This window comes from Myodes glareolus, chromosome 18, assembly GCF_982192425.1.
Source record: "Myodes glareolus chromosome 18, mMyoGla1.1, whole genome shotgun sequence".
Classification (NCBI taxonomy): Eukaryota; Metazoa; Chordata; class Mammalia; order Rodentia; family Cricetidae; genus Myodes; species Myodes glareolus.
The window spans coordinates 62,260,752-62,277,101 of record NC_142043.1 but is presented as its reverse complement, the minus strand read 5'-3'; the positions used below and the strand labels follow the sequence as shown (position 1 = coordinate 62,277,101).

At 48.6% G+C, this 16,350-nt stretch overlaps 1 protein-coding gene across 1 annotated transcript; it reads right to left on the bottom strand.

Annotated features, from left to right (window-relative positions):
* Positions 1 to 3,064: 3,064 nt before the first annotated feature.
* Positions 3,065 to 13,846, bottom strand: Sumo3 (small ubiquitin like modifier 3). The gene is made up of 4 exons (XM_085680102.2): positions 13,690 to 13,846; positions 10,418 to 10,546; positions 6,164 to 6,235; positions 3,065 to 4,335 (listed from the first exon to the last, which is right to left on the bottom strand). Exons 1-4 carry the CDS (start codon positions 13,708 to 13,710, stop codon positions 4,225 to 4,227), a joined length of 333 nt encoding a protein of 110 aa, XP_085536228.2. The 5' UTR covers positions 13,711 to 13,846; the 3' UTR covers positions 3,065 to 4,224.
* Between the last annotated feature and the right edge of the window lie 2,504 nt (positions 13,847 to 16,350).

Below are 16,350 nucleotides of genomic sequence, written 5' to 3'. Positions count from 1 at the left end.
AAATTCAGATCAGGAGGCTGAGAAACAGGTACTAAAGACTGCTCACAAAGTTTTATTTCAGAGGGGAACAAGAGGACCTTGTAACAGAAACGCGGCTGGCAACTATTCATGTCACATCCAGTGACAGGGCAAGACGGTTTCCTCCATCTTGTATTATGCTGAGGCCAGTTCAGGTTGAACTTGATGGGGAGCCTCGTGGATAATTACTCAAGATGCCCCAGGTACTCTAGCTTCGGTTAGAGCGTGTGCAGAACCTCCTCCTCCAGCCTCCTTAGCTTCGTTTAGAGCCTGTGCAGAACCTCCTCCCCCAGCTTCCTTAGCTTCCTTAGATCGTGTGCAGAACCTCCTCCAGCTACCTGCTTTTAAACTGCTTGCTCGCACAGAACTCCCCTCTGTTGCTGCTGGCTGAGATATCTGGATGTAGTTTTGGTCTTTAAAAACACCTTACTCCACTTGGGAGGCACACTCTGTGAGTTCAAGGCCAGCCTTGTCTACAAAGTGAGTTTCAGGACAGCCAGAGCTGTTACACAGAAAAATTCTGTCTCAAAAAAACAGGAAAAGAAAAATCTACCTCTAAACCAGTGGTTCTCAACCTTCCTAACACTGCAACCCTTTAATACAGTTCCTCATGTTGTAGTGACCCCAACCATAAAATTACCTTCGCTGCTACTTCATTTACTATAACATTGCTACTGTTATGAATCATAAACATCTGATATGCAGGATATCTGATATGCGACCCCTGTGAAAGGGTTGTTCAACCCCCAAAGGGGTCACAGCTCACAGGTTGAGAACCACTGCTCTAAACACTTGGTGCTTCATCTGAGTCCCAAATGAGTGTAGTCCTAGCTGGATGGAATAGAGACCTTCAGTTGGTTACAGACTGAGCGGTCTTCCCTGGTGGACTCCCTGTAATGGTCTAGCTGTGTTTTCCCTGCATCCTGAAAACTTGAGCAAGGCTGACTTTCAAAAGCAATGGGCTAACTTGTTAGGCAGAGGAACTTTCACGGCGGCCTAGTGTCCAGGCTGTGGCACAGTTATTGATCGCTGCATCTGTCCAGATTTACAATGAGGACAAGCAGAAAGTGGTGCTGAGAAATGTGGAGAATGTTGTTTGGTGGGTAGAGATTGGACCAAGTTGAGGGCAGGGCAGATCTGGGATAAACTGGCTGTAGCTGTTGAAGGAATCTAGTGCCACTGAAGGTGCCTGAGACCTTGCACTGGGATAATAGGCACACAGGAAGATAGGTGTTTCCCCAGGGTCAGCCACAAGAGCACACACAAGTGCTGCAACCATGCTCTAAGTGTGCCAGGCTTCACCTGGAGCTGGCAGTCAAATATGGTGATGGCATCCACATTTGTAAGATGTAAGAGGGGAGAAATAATAGAAATTTGTGCCAGGATTGTAGAAATCCCCTGAAACAAAGCAGTGGATGGCAGTATCAGACTCAGTACTGCGGCTGAGAAGCCCTGTGTGACGCTGAAAGGTGGAGGCTGTATTGTAATAGAGGCCTGGATATTAGAGATGTCAGCAAGGTGGGACGTTAGATTCCCACTGAGGAAAGTTGCAGGCACCAAGTACTGGCCTGACACCAAGACCACAAATGCCACAGGCGACAGAACTGTGCAGTGGACTATCTGAGGCCACTAGGGCCCAATAATGCCAAGAACCTGACACCAGACATGGAGCAGCAGGATTTGGTTCCTGCCCTGCTGGGTTTCATTAACCTTGTTTTGGCTTAATCTTTCCTTGCTATGCTCCAATTCCTCCTTTTGTTTACTCTGTGCTAGTGTATGTTGGAAGTAACTTGTTTATTTTACAGGGGCTGGTGATTCAGAAATTGTCTTGAGTCTCAGAGCAAACTTTGAACTTAGACTTTAAACTGTGGGAGTTGTTAAAGATTTGGGAGACACGCCACTCAGAGATAGACTAAATACATCTTGTATTATGAGATAAACAATTTTAAGTCCCAAGTAGAATATTATAAAGTGGTGTATTTGGGTGTTTAGTTGACAAGGAATGGATTTGTAAGATAGCTAACTTGTCAAAAAGAAACACCTAGAACATTATTGAGTATGCTTACAAGGGTTGTGGCGGGTTTGGGCAAGGGGTGATCACAACACAACTCACCCTAAATAAGGGCCACACTATTTCTTTTCTTTTTTTCCTTTTTTTTTGGTTTTTCGAGGCAGGGTTTCTCTGTAGCTTTGGTGCCTGTCCTGGAACTAGGTCTTGTAGACCAGGCTGGCCTCGAACTCACAGAGATTCGCCTGCTTCTGCCTCCCAAGTGCTGGGATTAAAGGCGTGCACCATCACGGCCCAGCTAGGGCCACACTATTTCAAGGGCTGGAGTCTTGACTAAATAAAAGGTAAGACAGTGGAGATCAAGAATCAATGCTCAGCTCTCTGCTTCCTGATCTACCCTGCTTCCTCCCTTAGGTTGCTTCTTGCCAAGTATTTTGTGGCGGTATTGAGAACATAACTAATACAGAATCTAAGACACAGCCCTCCCCTTGGAGCTCTTCTACTGCATCTTAACCAGTCCTTCCTCTGTGCCACCTTAGGACCTAGAAAATGGCTGACTCTGTACTATGCTTTAATCTACACACTCCTGCTGCTGGATGAATTAAGTTCTGTTGGTGTTTCTGCTCAACTGATAGACTAAAATAGCATGGGTGATGACAACCCTAGCTTTGTTTCACCTCAGAACCATAACCCCTCACAGCCAAATTCAATAATTCATTTTCAAAACAGATTAGTAGGTCATCAACTTCACAAATTAACAACCTATTCAAACAGCAAAAAGACTGAGACCCCCCCAATGCTAACACCCTGCCTCTGTCTTCACACCCACCTTGTTTTCACACAGGATACCTAGAGTAGGCAACATGGAGCAGCATGGGGCTCATGCTGCAGAGTGAGCTATCAGAACCTTCAAGTGTCCAGCGCCTGGCTTCTCTGTGTCTGAAGGGCCTCACTGGACAGGTTAGGGTTAGGGTTAGGGTTAGGGTAACAGACTGTCAATAGTGAGCTGTGACATACGAGGTCTCCAAATACAGTGTGTAAGGTAAGCCAAGAGACAGAATACCAAACTATATTTACTGTTTACAGTAGTAAAGGACGACAAATAATGTACAAACTGGATAAACACAACAGAGCCAACAGACATCCCACCCAAGCCCACGCAGCGAAACAGGAAACAACAACATCTTCCTCGGGATTTTAAGCAAGCGAGAGATGGTAGGTCAGTGTCAGGTGACTATGAAAGGCAGAGATGGCCATCAAGCAGCAATGGATCCTTACACAAGGATGACAGGCAAGACGATCCACATTTAACTGGTATAGACCCCACAATGCAGGACTGAAGTCACCCACTGATGCATCATTTGAATATACATCTGGAAAGCGGCAGAGCATAATCCATGAAAATGAGGTCACCTCTCCCGGGCTTTCTTTTGCAACCACACTTTAAAGCAGGTCTTACACAGCATCACTGTAAGCTTGATACTTAACCAATTACCTTCTTACACAGAAACCATAATTATGCATTGGAACCAAGTACTAGAAAATAATCTGAGGCCACATTCAATTTCCAAATGAGACATGGCAATTACTTTCTTCTACATTATAACAAGGAAAGAGAGTGGGTCCCACCTTACCAACCCTGCCCACGTACCCATTACCAGATGCCAAGTAGAAAGGGGGCATGTCAGGAGAAGTTGGGTCACAGTACTTAAGGACTCCTTCCAATGGTCTTTTCCCTTTAACTTTACCATGTTTGACAAAGCTCAAGCTGATAGTATTTCAGTGTTTTAATATTCTATACCTACAACAAATAGGTGCGATTCTGTCCCTCTCTCCCGTCTCAACATCCCATAGGCAAGCCCACTGGGTAAAGGGACCACAAGCTCTCTCCTTGACTAGGGCAAATCAATCGAAAAGCAACCACAGTTCTGGGGATCAGAGTCAGGTGGCAGGCTGAGTCCACACCCAGCTCCAAGTTTTGGGGAAAAAATATTTTAGGGATGGGAGGAAGCAGAAATGAAAACAAACAAAACCCAAAACCTTGCTCTCATTTCCCCTAAAGGCAACGCGCTACACAACACTTTCATCCCTGCATGATGGTCTGTAGTCCGCTCCAAGCACATCAGAAAAGGAGAACCAGTCAGGGACTCTGGCTTCTGCTGACGCTTCTGTGATTGGTGTGGCTGCATGGTCACCATTCAATAGCAGATGTCAGGACAATGATCGGGTGTGGGGACGGTCCCTCGGGAAGCTGTTCCTCCTGTCTGCTGCTGGAATACATCAATGGTGTCCTCATCCTCCATCTCCAGCTATCCAAGTTGCCAATGCAGGCCCAAGGAGAGGGGACAGGAAATGTCAGAGGTGAATACACAAAGATACCATGCTCCCAAACAGCTTCCGCTACACTAGGCACAGCCCAGTCCCCTTAGCTGGAGTGCAGCATGCAAGAAGGTGGGGCCACAGTAATTACTTATCTACCTGACTTCTGACAAGATTCATAGAAGAATAATCACAGCTAAGGACTGACTGAGAGAAAAATGGGGTCATTAAAAATAGACTCGCTGGGTATGGTGGAGCACGCTTTTAATCCCAACATTCGGGAGGCAGAGGCAGAGAGTTTCAGGACAGCCAGGGCTACACAGAGAAACCTTGTCTCAAGAAAATGTCAGCATTTTAAGGTTTTTGTTTGTTTTCTGTGTTTCAAAACAGGGTTTCTCTGTGCAATAGTTCTGATTGTCCTGGAACTAGCTCTTGTGGATCAGGCTGGCCTCGAACTCACAGAGATTCATCTATCTCTGCCTCCCGAGTGCTGGGATTAAAGGCATACGCCACCACCGCCTGGCTATTTTCTACACTTTTAAAAAAAAAATATTTTTATGGTTTATTTAACTTTATTTTATGTGCATTGGTGTGAAGGTGTCAGATGCCCTGGAACTAGATCTTCAGACAGTTGTGAGCTGCCATGTGGGTGCTGGGAATTGAACCCGGGTTCTCTGGAAGAGCAGTCAGTGTTCTTAACCACTGAGCCATCTCTCTAGCCCTATTTTCTACTTTTTAAGAAGGGAGCACTTACATGAACTTGGATCAACAGATCTGGTGATAAGCATATCACCCACTAAGCCATCTTGCCAATTAGAGCTTGTAGATAAACATTTTATATTTTAAAAAATTGGCCTATTATTTATTTATCTTTTGTTTTTATGTGTCTGGATGTAGTTGTGACCTCGTGTGCCCCACATGCATGGAGGGCTCTGAGGAACAGAAGACGGTGTCAGCTTCCCTGGCACTGGAGTTACAGACAGCAGTAAGCTGCTGTGTGGGTGCTAGGAATTGAACCCAGGTCTTCTGGAAGAGCAGCCAATGTTCTTAACCCCTAAACTTCCTCTCCAGCCCTACCAAAAAAAATTATTTTGACCTGTTCTTTTTTTTTTTTTGAGTCATGGCTCTGAATAGCCCTGGCTGTCTTAGAACTTGTTCTGTAGCTTAAACTCAGAGACCTGCCTGCCTCTACCTCTTGCTAGGACTAAAAGTAGGCATCATTACCACCTAGTATTATTATATTATTATTAGCAATAATAATATAATAAAATGCCCAGAAGAGGACATCAGATTCCCTGGGCCCACAGTTATGAGCAGTTGTAAGCTGCTGTGTAGGTGCTGGAATCAAGCCCTGGTCTTCTGAAAGAGCAGCCTGTGTTCTTAACTGATGAGCTATCTCTGAGAGTCCCCACAAAAATATCTTTTAATTAAAAAATTTAAAAATAAGACAAAGTATCTAGGTTCTGACTCCAGTTCAAACTCCAATAAAGACCAAGTGGTTGGCACTAAGCCGTCAGGACCTCGGGAGCTGTGCACCCCACAGCACCCTGCATGGGGTTCTTCAGTGACTGCCACGGTCAGTGACACACCATAGGGTGTGGGCGCTACACTTGGGCTCTAGCTCAGAACAGCAAAGGTGTGTTTGGCTGTGTCACTTCTTCATCTGAGAAACTAATCTCAAAAATTCAAAATTTGAAATCCAATAATTAAGGTCATTGCAGAAACATGCCATTTTGTTTGCACCTATCTTATTCTCAAACAACAGTGTTCCCAAACCACAGACCCTGGCGGACCCTGGTGCACCGGGCTACTTCATACCTGGGCTGGGGTGTCTGTTTCATTGATTGGTTGTCCATCAAACCGGAATCGAATCTGCCTCATTGACAAGCCCTGGGGAAAAGGAAGGAAATGCATTAGATGTTCCCAGACAACACAGATTAACCTGAAGCTATCCAGAACCAGCAACATCAGCATTCTATATACACACGAGCCAGCTAAGTAGAAAGAGCCCTGGTGGCCCACATCTACAGCATGTGCTGCCCCAAACTGACCCATTCCAATACCTGGCTTGCCCTAATTCTGCCCCTCACTTCCTCCCAGAAGCTAAACTGAGCTAAGTTCCTCCCAGAACTTCTGTTTCCTCCTCTGGAAAGGTCCCAGAAACAGGTCAGGTGACCATAAGGACCATGATCAGGAAGGTTGTGAGGAGCAGAAATGAAGGGCGTTTTCCATCCTGAAAGGAGGCAGCAGTCTGCCTCAGCCTGTCTGAGGTGAACACCACCTGGCAGAAACACTTCTCTAACTCAGCAGCTCACTGTGCCTGAAACAGGTCAGATGGGATAAATTGTGACTATTTCCTCAATCCTGACGCTCCCTGAAATGGTATGAATGAAAAAACAAGGCCTTAGGGAAAGCCGGTGGACAGATGCTCTCTGCTGGACGGAGTCTGAAGCCACAAGCCTAAGGACACCACACCGGAGTCTCGAGTGTGCTAGAGCCAGGGATGGTAAGACTAGGAACACCCTCACCCTCCCCTATCCCCACTCCGGTCCAGGAAAGCTGGTGAACTTTTTTGAAAGTTCACATGCAGGGGCTAAAGAGATGGCTCAGAGGTCAAGAGCACTGACTGCTTTCAGAGGTTCTCAGTTCAATTCCCAGCACCCACAGGGCAGCTCACAACTGTCTGTAACTCTGGTTCCAGGTGATCTGACACCTTCACACCAATGTACATAAAATAAAGTTAAATAAATGATTAAAAATAATTAATAAAGATGAGAAAAAAAAGTTCACACATAAATCTCCAAGAGTTCAAAGTTTCCAACAACCCTCAGAGGCCATGTAATTGTCTCCCCCACATCAATCAGCAGGACTTTCTAGATGTGAACTCAGAGCTCTGTCAAGACCCATATGGTGTTGGATAGTGACAATGCACATCTTTAATCCCAGCAGTTGAAAGGCAGGAGAATCTCTGTGAGTTTGAGGCCAGCCTGATCTATCAGATGAGTTCCAGGACAGCCAGAAACCCTGTCTCCAAAAAAAAAAAAAAAACACCCAGTAAAAGAAAACATGTATGGTAAATGGGTACCCAGGATGGGCTAATAGAAGCCAGCTTCCCCGTGTGCCTCGGTCTTCCAACTGCACCCCAGGTGCTGGGTGGAGCCTGGAGGTATTCTTTCCCAGGAAACTTAGTGTTTTGCAGATCAGCATCGGGGACTCTCCAGAGTCCCCAATTCTAACGTGTCACCCTGTGGACGTGCGGCCTCCGCCACACACACCCAAACACACAGCACCATCTCTGCAGTGGCTTCACTCTTAAATACAAGCAGAACCCGAGGGACGTTTAAAGAGAGACTCAAGTATGTGAGAGCAGGCCCAGGGAAGAAAGCGCTGTGCGCATTACAGAAAAGGTCTGCCTCCCAGTGAGAAATCACTCCACACACTTAGGGGTAAGGGGAAGCTCTTTAATAAGATAGCACATGTCTGGCTCTGGCTAATATCCAAAGAAGAGGTCACAAATAGAAGATTTTTACTAACTTATATATACCCGAGGCTTATGAATTCCACATATGATGTCATCCTTAAATGTCTTTCAGGTCCCAGTCCCAGGTTCCACTTTGAACAATATAAACAGATTGGACACTCAGGTTTGGCCATTTAGGCAGAGGTGAGGTTTACACAGCAAAGGGACTGCATATTGCCAGAATTATTTTAAGTACAGCAGTGAGGTTGACTTTCAAACAGTTGTTACCTGGGTGAGTCTTGTCCACCTGACAGATTATACATTTCTCAATGAGAGAACTGGGGGCTTTATGGCAGGCTAAGACTCCAGGTTGTGACCCTGCTCTGTCCTCTTGTGTGCACTGCTAGAAACATGCTATTTGATATGGAGATGGCTCTAACAACTGGCTGTGAGGCAGAGCTGCCTCTTCTGCTGTGGGACTACAGCCTAATGGTCAATCCTGATAAATAAACATTTAGATCCTAGCACCCTAAATTTCTCTTATCTCTAACTGGTTAGAATACTATTTATCTTTGGAATATTTTGTAGGCAATGGTCCTTGAGCTGAATTCTCCGTTGTATGACTTCATGCCTCCTAAGCAAACCCATTAGTAAAGCCTTTCTTTATAACATCAATTCTATTATTTTAAGTTTCTTCAATATACTTAGGCAAAAAAAAGGGGGGAAGGGGATGGAGTAATTAAAACACATGTATACTTTAAGCTTCAAGGAAGGTTAAAAACACACTTATGCATGCACATGCTCACACACACACAACCAAGAAAACACTAGAAAGTTGCTACTAGTGGGGAGAAAAAAAACACAAAACAGAAAAAGACAGAACTTGGGAAAACTAAAACTCATGATGAGCAAGAATGGCCTATAGAGTGGGAAGGCAAAGAAAGGGAAAACTCAAATGGGACAGCAACAGTAAACCCAGTACAGAAGGAGGGGACCGGTCAGAGGCCAGCATGGAGGATGGCTGACTGCAGCCCTGTGTACTCCCAACATGCAACGGAGCAGAGCAGACATCTGCCTGCACAGTAGAGGACAGTTAGAGTCCTCTTTCCATTTACAGACGGAAAGGGCCAGAAAGCGCCTCCCCAGAGGGCTAAGGATCACTCCAGGGCCCCTGCTGAGATCCCATGGCAGAGAACCAGAAAGGTCCCAGTGTTCCAAAACACAGGAAGCTGACAGTTATGGTAACGTCCAAGACAACGCAGCTCAGCCAAGAACACGACATGCAGCCAGACATGCAAGTCCCTGTCAGATACAAGAGATGATGTTCCACACAAAAAGGGGGAGTTAACACAAAAAAGATGCAAGAGGGTGACAGGAAGTTTCCAGAATGACTCTCACAAAGCTGTGGATGGCAGTCATGCAGACATCCTCACTCCAAAGCAGTGGTTCAGGGGGAGGGGAGGAGCCAGCAGGAGGCTACAAAACATTGAGGTAGCTGACCTAGTGTGCCCCCATCCCAAATGTGGGGTCTCGGCAGGCGAAGACTGGGGCGCAGCAGACTGAGCACAGCACAGCAGGGAAGAGCCCTGCACACTGCTGCAGTTCAAAGTGGCGCACAGCACACGCAGCCGGCTCGGCAAGGAGGGCACGGGGTCACAGTGACATCGGAAAGTTCTGTCTCACCTTTCACAGGTGAGAAAAGTACCTAAGGTCAAACCAAGAAGCCAGGAAAGCAAGCGCACTATCTGCAGGGCGAGCGAGCGAGAAAGGAGAAAGCATGGCACTGCCTTGCGGGGACGTCAGGGCAGTAGAATAAAAGGGCAGCAAACAGCTGTATTTGCAAGCACTTAAGGGCAACCTGGAACCACCTTGCTGAGATGCCACTGCCCACACCAAAGGGCAGGACCCCCACAAGAGCTACCAGATGGCAGGGCTCAGAGGAATCGGCACGTAGGTCTATGTGCAGCAAGCCAGGCAGTCCCTGAGGCAGATAATGGAGAAGCAAGGCCAGGAATCCAAGGACTCCCAGGTGGGCTGGAGCATTCCCACTCCCCAAAAGGTCCTTAGTAAGAACGAACTGGATGGATGGATCCAAGCCTATTTTGTGTGCAAGGGCCTTATGTGCACAATGACACTGACAACAGCAAGCTGGCCACTACTAGGGACAAAGGTCAGTCAGTGTGCTATTTTGAAATGGTAATAAAGGGACAAGAGCAAACGTCTCCTCACTTTCCTAAGTAAAACAGAAAATCAAATTGCCAATGAGGAGGGCATACACAGCATAACTGGACAGATATCAGATGGAGGAACCGGAACCAGCACTGATCCTCTATCTGCACACACCACAGGGCATTACACCAGACCCATGTGCGGGCTGACGGACAGAATGACCACCACGATGGTGTCTATGAGGAAGTCAATCCCCCCTGGAGTCTACATAAGCCTTAAACTCCACCTTTCCATTTGCAGGAACCCAGGGAAAGGACACACTATAAGGGACAAGCAGACAGGAAGACCAAGGGTAGCAAGGGCAAGCCTGCAACACAAACAGCCCCTGCAGGACTCCTTCAGGGAGGGAGCTCCCAACCCAGCATGCATGGGGCTCTGCCTACCTGCCTCTCGCAGTAGGCCTTCATCAGCTTGCTCAGTGGCGTGTGCCTCTTGATCTTGAACTGCACCACCGAGCCATCCTGTCCCGCCACTTTCAGGTTGATGTGGTCATTCTCTGTCTTCACTCCCTCCTGGAAGACACAGGAATTAGGTCTCAAAGGCCAGCTCAGAATCCCCGGGGTTTAAAGCGTGTCCTTAGGTAATGGTGGTTGTTTCAAGTCGTTAAAAACCAACCTGATTCTTAACATTCCCCCAGCAGCTCAGAGTTACTCGTGTGACTGTCTTATTTTTACACAGAATTTATTTTTAACCTACATTTGTTACGCACTGTGAGAGAAACAGCAGTGAAAAGCCAGTGTCCTCACAGACTACCAATTCAAAGACAAAAATCTACTCGTTAAATATAAGAAGCCAAAGGAAATCCATGTTTGTTTTAAAAATGACTCATGAGGCTGTAAAAATACACATTTGCAGGCTATACATGACTTTATACGACTGAGAAGAAAAGCCAACATAAAACCAAGAGTGGAGGACCAGAGGGACACTAGGAGACCCTGAAGGATGTGCTGGAGTTAGCAGGGTGAAGGCTGTGGCCCCCTGGACCCTCTGGAATCAGACTGCTCTTCTGGGCTATGTGCTCTGCCTGCACAGGGCCCTGGGCTCCATCCCCCATACTGAATGAGAAATTCCTATTGCAAGCCATAGTTGTTATATAATCACGATACACACAAGCTGCTGGGCAAAGTCGAAGTCAGCGCTTCTTGTTGGCTGGAAACACACTTTGAACAAAACGTTTAAGTTATGGGCTGGCCACAGAGCCAGCTCAGAGGCTATTCAGTCTGGAAAGGAATTACTTTTGTTGTTCAGGGCATGCTTGACACAGATGTAGCAAAAGCACATGGGAAGTTTTTAACCTTTGTTTTTTGAATGTGTATGATTATTTTGCCTGCATGTCTGTGCATCACATGTCAGCAGTGCCCACAAAGGCCAGAAGAGGGCGTCATATCCTCTAGGACCAGAGTAATGGATGTTTGTTAGCAGTCATGTGGGCGCTGGGAATTGAACTGGGGTCCTGTGAAAGAGCAGCCAGTGCTCCTAACTGCCGAGCCAGCTCTCCAGCCTTGGGAACCATTTATGTTTTAAGGACACAGATCTCTTGGTCCACTTGCAAATCACGTCTTCTCCCTATCCTCACACCAGCTGTTTCCCACAGCTCAACCGAGTAACTCCACTGAAGCGTCCTACTGCCTTGAATGTCCTCAGCCACCTTTTTATTCCTGGAGTAAGGGGCAGTGTCAGGAAGGAGCCTGCCCTGTGCTGGGTCCTAATGGCCTTGGCTAAGAGTGCTTTCTAGTCTGCAAAATGGTTCCCAGGTGAGAGGAGCCTGCAAGGACCTGAGAGAACAGCGGGGGCGCCATCCTCCCATTCCTCCTAGGTGAGACTTCCCAGCACTCCCTCACAGGACACCAGTGACACAGTAGCATGGCTCAGAGAGAGCTTGGCTCCTGCTCCAAAGTATAGGTAGGATCCAGCATGAGAAAGAGTGAACAACTGCAGACCCCAAGATGCATTCCAGGCCCCAAGATGCATTCTAGCAGATGAAAAAAAACAAAAACAAAAACAAAAACAAAAACAAAACAGTATGCTGTGTTCAAAGAGAGGCAGCAACTAGAACTTAAAGAAACAGAGATGCCAATAGAGATGGGGGAAGGCCTAAGGCACGCTCCCCTCTAACAGCAGGAAGGCTGGTGCAGTTCAGGAGCTAATTAGCAAGTAAACTCAGAAGAAAAATGAGGTGGCACATGCCTTTAATCCCAACACTTGGGAGGCAGAGGTAGGCGGATCTCTGTGAGTTCAAGGTCAGCCTGGTCTAAGGAGCAAGTTCCAGGACGGGCTCCAAAGCACAGAGAAACCCTGTCTGAGGGTGGGGGGGAGGATGGAAGGGAGGGAGGGAGGGAGGGAGGGAAGAAGAGGGAGAGAGAGAGAGAGGGAGGGAGGGAAAAATGAGGCTTAGCACGTTGACACCTGCGCAGTTTGAGCTACACAGGGAGACTCAGTTTCAAATCAAAACAAAGGCTAGCCAGGTGTGTCAGCGTAAGCCTTTAATCTCATCTCAGCACGCAGGAGGCAGAGACTGGAGGATCTCTGTGAATTCAAGGCCATCCTGGTCTACTTATAGAGCTCCAGGCCAGCCAGGACTACATAGACACCTTGTCTTTTTTTTTTTTAAAAAAAAAAAGGGGGGGTATGGGGGGGACAAAGTAATTAACTGGCAGAGCACCTCCCTAGTGTACAAAAGTCCCTGGGTTAGATCACCCGTGCTGCAAAATATGAGTCAAAATACAACCCTCTGCCTCCACTAACCTAGAGAGGCAAAACCACACCAGGGGCACTGACTTCCTGCCTAACTTCACAACGAGGAAACCAACAACAAGAAATAGTGTTTACTCTTGACCCATGACTAACAACAGGTCAGCGTCCGTGATTGTACAGGCAGCACCCGAGGCTGAGATGGAATTAAAGGTTAAGGGTCCTGCAGGCACGATGTTGCAGCGTTCAGCAGCTGACTTTACAGCGGGCTACCACAGCATTCCTGGGGCCTCCCATCTGAACCAAGAGAGTGGTCACCTCCAGGCCCAGGCCGGTGAACAGCACAGAATGCCAGGCTCCAATCAACGTCTATCTCCTAGCAGGGCAGGTGAGGGTGGAAAAACTGTTTAATTAGGATTGGGCAACCCTGGCCTCTCCACGCACCAACTGCCGACACGAAGGGGCCTGCCCCGCGGGACAGCAAAGGAGTGGGAGGGCAACCACTGGCCAACAGTGAGAAGCTCGCAGCGGCCAACTGGACTCCCGCACCGGGGCAGCTCTCGGGGCGCCCACAGAGCCACACGCGTGGACCTACGCACACGGCGCAAGAGGGGATGGCCACGGCTAGGAGTCAGGACCCAGAGAAGAGACCTGCACAGCAAGTACCAGCACCCCGCGAGACGTCCAAGTTCCGCGTTCTCGCCCTGCGGGGCGTGGTTAGACTCGGGGCGTGGCTACACCGGGGGCGGAGCCCTGGCATGGCGGGAGGCAGGCCGGGGGTGGGGCTAAGGGGCGGGGCGGGGCCAGGGTGAAGCAGGGGCGGGGTGCGACGCCGGTGGGGGAGGGGCGCGGGTTGTTGGTGGGGGAGGGGCGCGGAGGCCCGGGTGCGGGCCCGCGGGCCCTGTTTGCGCGCGGCCCGGCCTGCGTGCGGCGGACTCTGCAACGCCTTGCGTTCCAGGCTTACCTTGGGCTTCTCTTCCGACATGGTTGCGCGGCGGCGGCGGCGGCGGCGGGAAGCGCAGCGAGAACCGGTGGCACTGGAGCAAGCGAGTCACGCTCTCTGCCCCGCCGCTCTCCCGCCGCAACTGTCGCGGGGCCGCGCTTTATCCCCAAATCCTGGCGCGCCGGTTGGCCGCGCTGCGTCACGTGGCGGCGCGCGTGCACGATGCGCGTGCCCTGCGCCTCGGGTGCGCGCTGGCCGGCCGCGATTCCGGACGGTTGTGAATGCGTCACGGGGCGGGTCAGGCGCCCGGGCGCGCGCAGAGCCACGGGGACGCGCGACTCAAGGTCCTGGGTACGGAGACCCCTGATATGGGTACAAGACTGCGGGGCCACGCAGCGCGGGAGGACTGGGAGACATGGGAGGACTGGGGGCGTGTGTGCTAGGACAGGAGCCAAAGAAATGCTCAGGCCCAACCGAACCTGATGCCTTCAAGCAACCACTTTGCCACCCACGTTTGGTCACTTTTCCTGTATGCAGGCTGCATTTGGGGAAGAGGGGGTAAGAAAATCAGGGTCATCAAGCCAGCCCCTTCAGTGGTCCAGGAAGACCAATAAGAGGTTACCAGGCATGCTTTATGGGCCACATGCTCCTGGAACAGGCCTGTGGCCTTGAATTTGAATGTCAACAGCGGGGCTCGTGTCTGAAAAAGGCACAGGGATGGCCTCTGTTGGCCCAGAAAGTCAGCACATACTCCTGGTTCATCTTTTTCCATCTGACTTTCCAGGATGGGTGGATCAGCCTCCAGAAGGGCATTCCCAAGATGGCTCCAGGAGGTACCTGCCTCTTCTGCATTCTCTATATCCACCCTTGTCCCTGCTTACGTAGTCTCAAAGTAACCACCAGGTGGTTGGGGTGGGCCATAGTGGCATCCACAGGAGGCTTCCCTTTTGACCTACCATTTGCCCAGTTTCTGGAATGCTGTTGTCCACACTAATAACCTATTTTACACAGGAGGACACTAAGATACCTACAGGTTTAATAACATGCCCAAGGAGACAACTTGGTAATTACCGCAGGACAAGTGAAGCTTGGCTCTAGCAGGGAGCCTGAGCTGCAGCATGCCGGGAGAGCAGTCAGGGAGCACTGGCTGGGTAGTCAGGAATCCTTTCCTGTATCTTGGAATGTGTCCTAGAATGCAGTCCACCTGCCCTCTGTGTCTATATGGTAATACCCTCAAAACAGATCAGTCAGGACTGGCATAGTCATCCACAGTAGTCCCAGGTTGGTGACCATGTTCCACAACCAGACAGCAGCCTCCAGAGAACTGGCAGTCTGGATAAGGTAGAAGTACGTTTCTGTTCCAAAGAAGGGCCAGCAGACAAGGATCTCCATTTCCTGGTAACCCTACAGAGCCAAGTGTCTGTGAACCCAACCTGTCCAGCCTCCTTCCCCTGTACATATGACCTTCTTCAGAAAGTTTGTCAAGGTCTTCCCATAAAGATCCACTTGGAACTTATCCCTAACCCCAACCAGATCAAGGATTGGATTGACCTCAGATACAGACCACGGTCAGCCACAGCTGAGCATATCCCAGGAATATCCAGCTCACACTGTGTGGGAGACAGAGACTCTAGAAACCAGCCCAGCTGAAGCAGTTGGAGAGCAAAGTACACTGGCCCTCCACGGATAGCTCAGTGTCTCAGGACAGGCAGTGTTACCATCAGACTACAGTGGACCATCGGCGCCAGGATGCCATGCATTATAAACTGTTAAGTTGCTGGGCTGCGGTGGCACAGGCCTTTAAATCAGCACTTGGGAGGCAGAGGCGGACAGGTCTGTTTTAGTTCTCTCTTTTGGGACCTCCAGCCACCAAATAATGACACGGAAACTTACTATTTATTTATGAAAAGCTTGACCTTTAGCTAGCTGTTCCCAGCTAGCTCTTATAACTTAAATTAACTAGTTTCTATCAATCTACATTTTCCTAAGTGGCTTTTTACCTCTCCTCCATTCTGTCTGTTCAGATCCCTCTGTATCTCACTGGTGTCTCTCTTGTGTGCCCAGATTCCTCCCTAGTCCCTTCCTACACCCAGAAGTCCTGCCTAACCTTCCCTGCTGTGGCGAGCCTTATTCCTGAGCGGGCATTCTGCCCTTACTTAGAGGTCTGCAAGTAAATACTCAGGATGACCACAGTGTTTGTTCTAGGAACAAGTTTATTATGCCAATAGTCAAATCTCCAATTGTTAGCAGGTATGGGCAAACATCAAAACTATAACAATCATTTAAATCCCTAATTATTCTTATATCAAATATAAGTAAACATCAAACCTATAACAATCCTAGTCAATCAATCACATCACACCTTCAATCATATCACACATTCAGCAAAGGTTCCTATGTGTCCTAGGCAAGGTCTTCTATCCTATCTTACTGAGGCATTGGTGTATACGACCTGATAATGGTCCGTGGCTCTCGACGTAGGCCTCTGGATCAGCAAGTCTTGATCCGCAGGCAAGAGCTAGTTCTCTGGCTCTTGGACGGTCTCAGCTGTGAAGTTGCTGGTTCGTTGGATTCTCTATGACCGCTCTGACAGCATGTCTAGCAAGTCATTTTGAGAATGTCTCCTGGTCGTGAGCCTCAAGTTTTTATACTATTTTGTGGCTATGTTACTTTTTTTTCTTT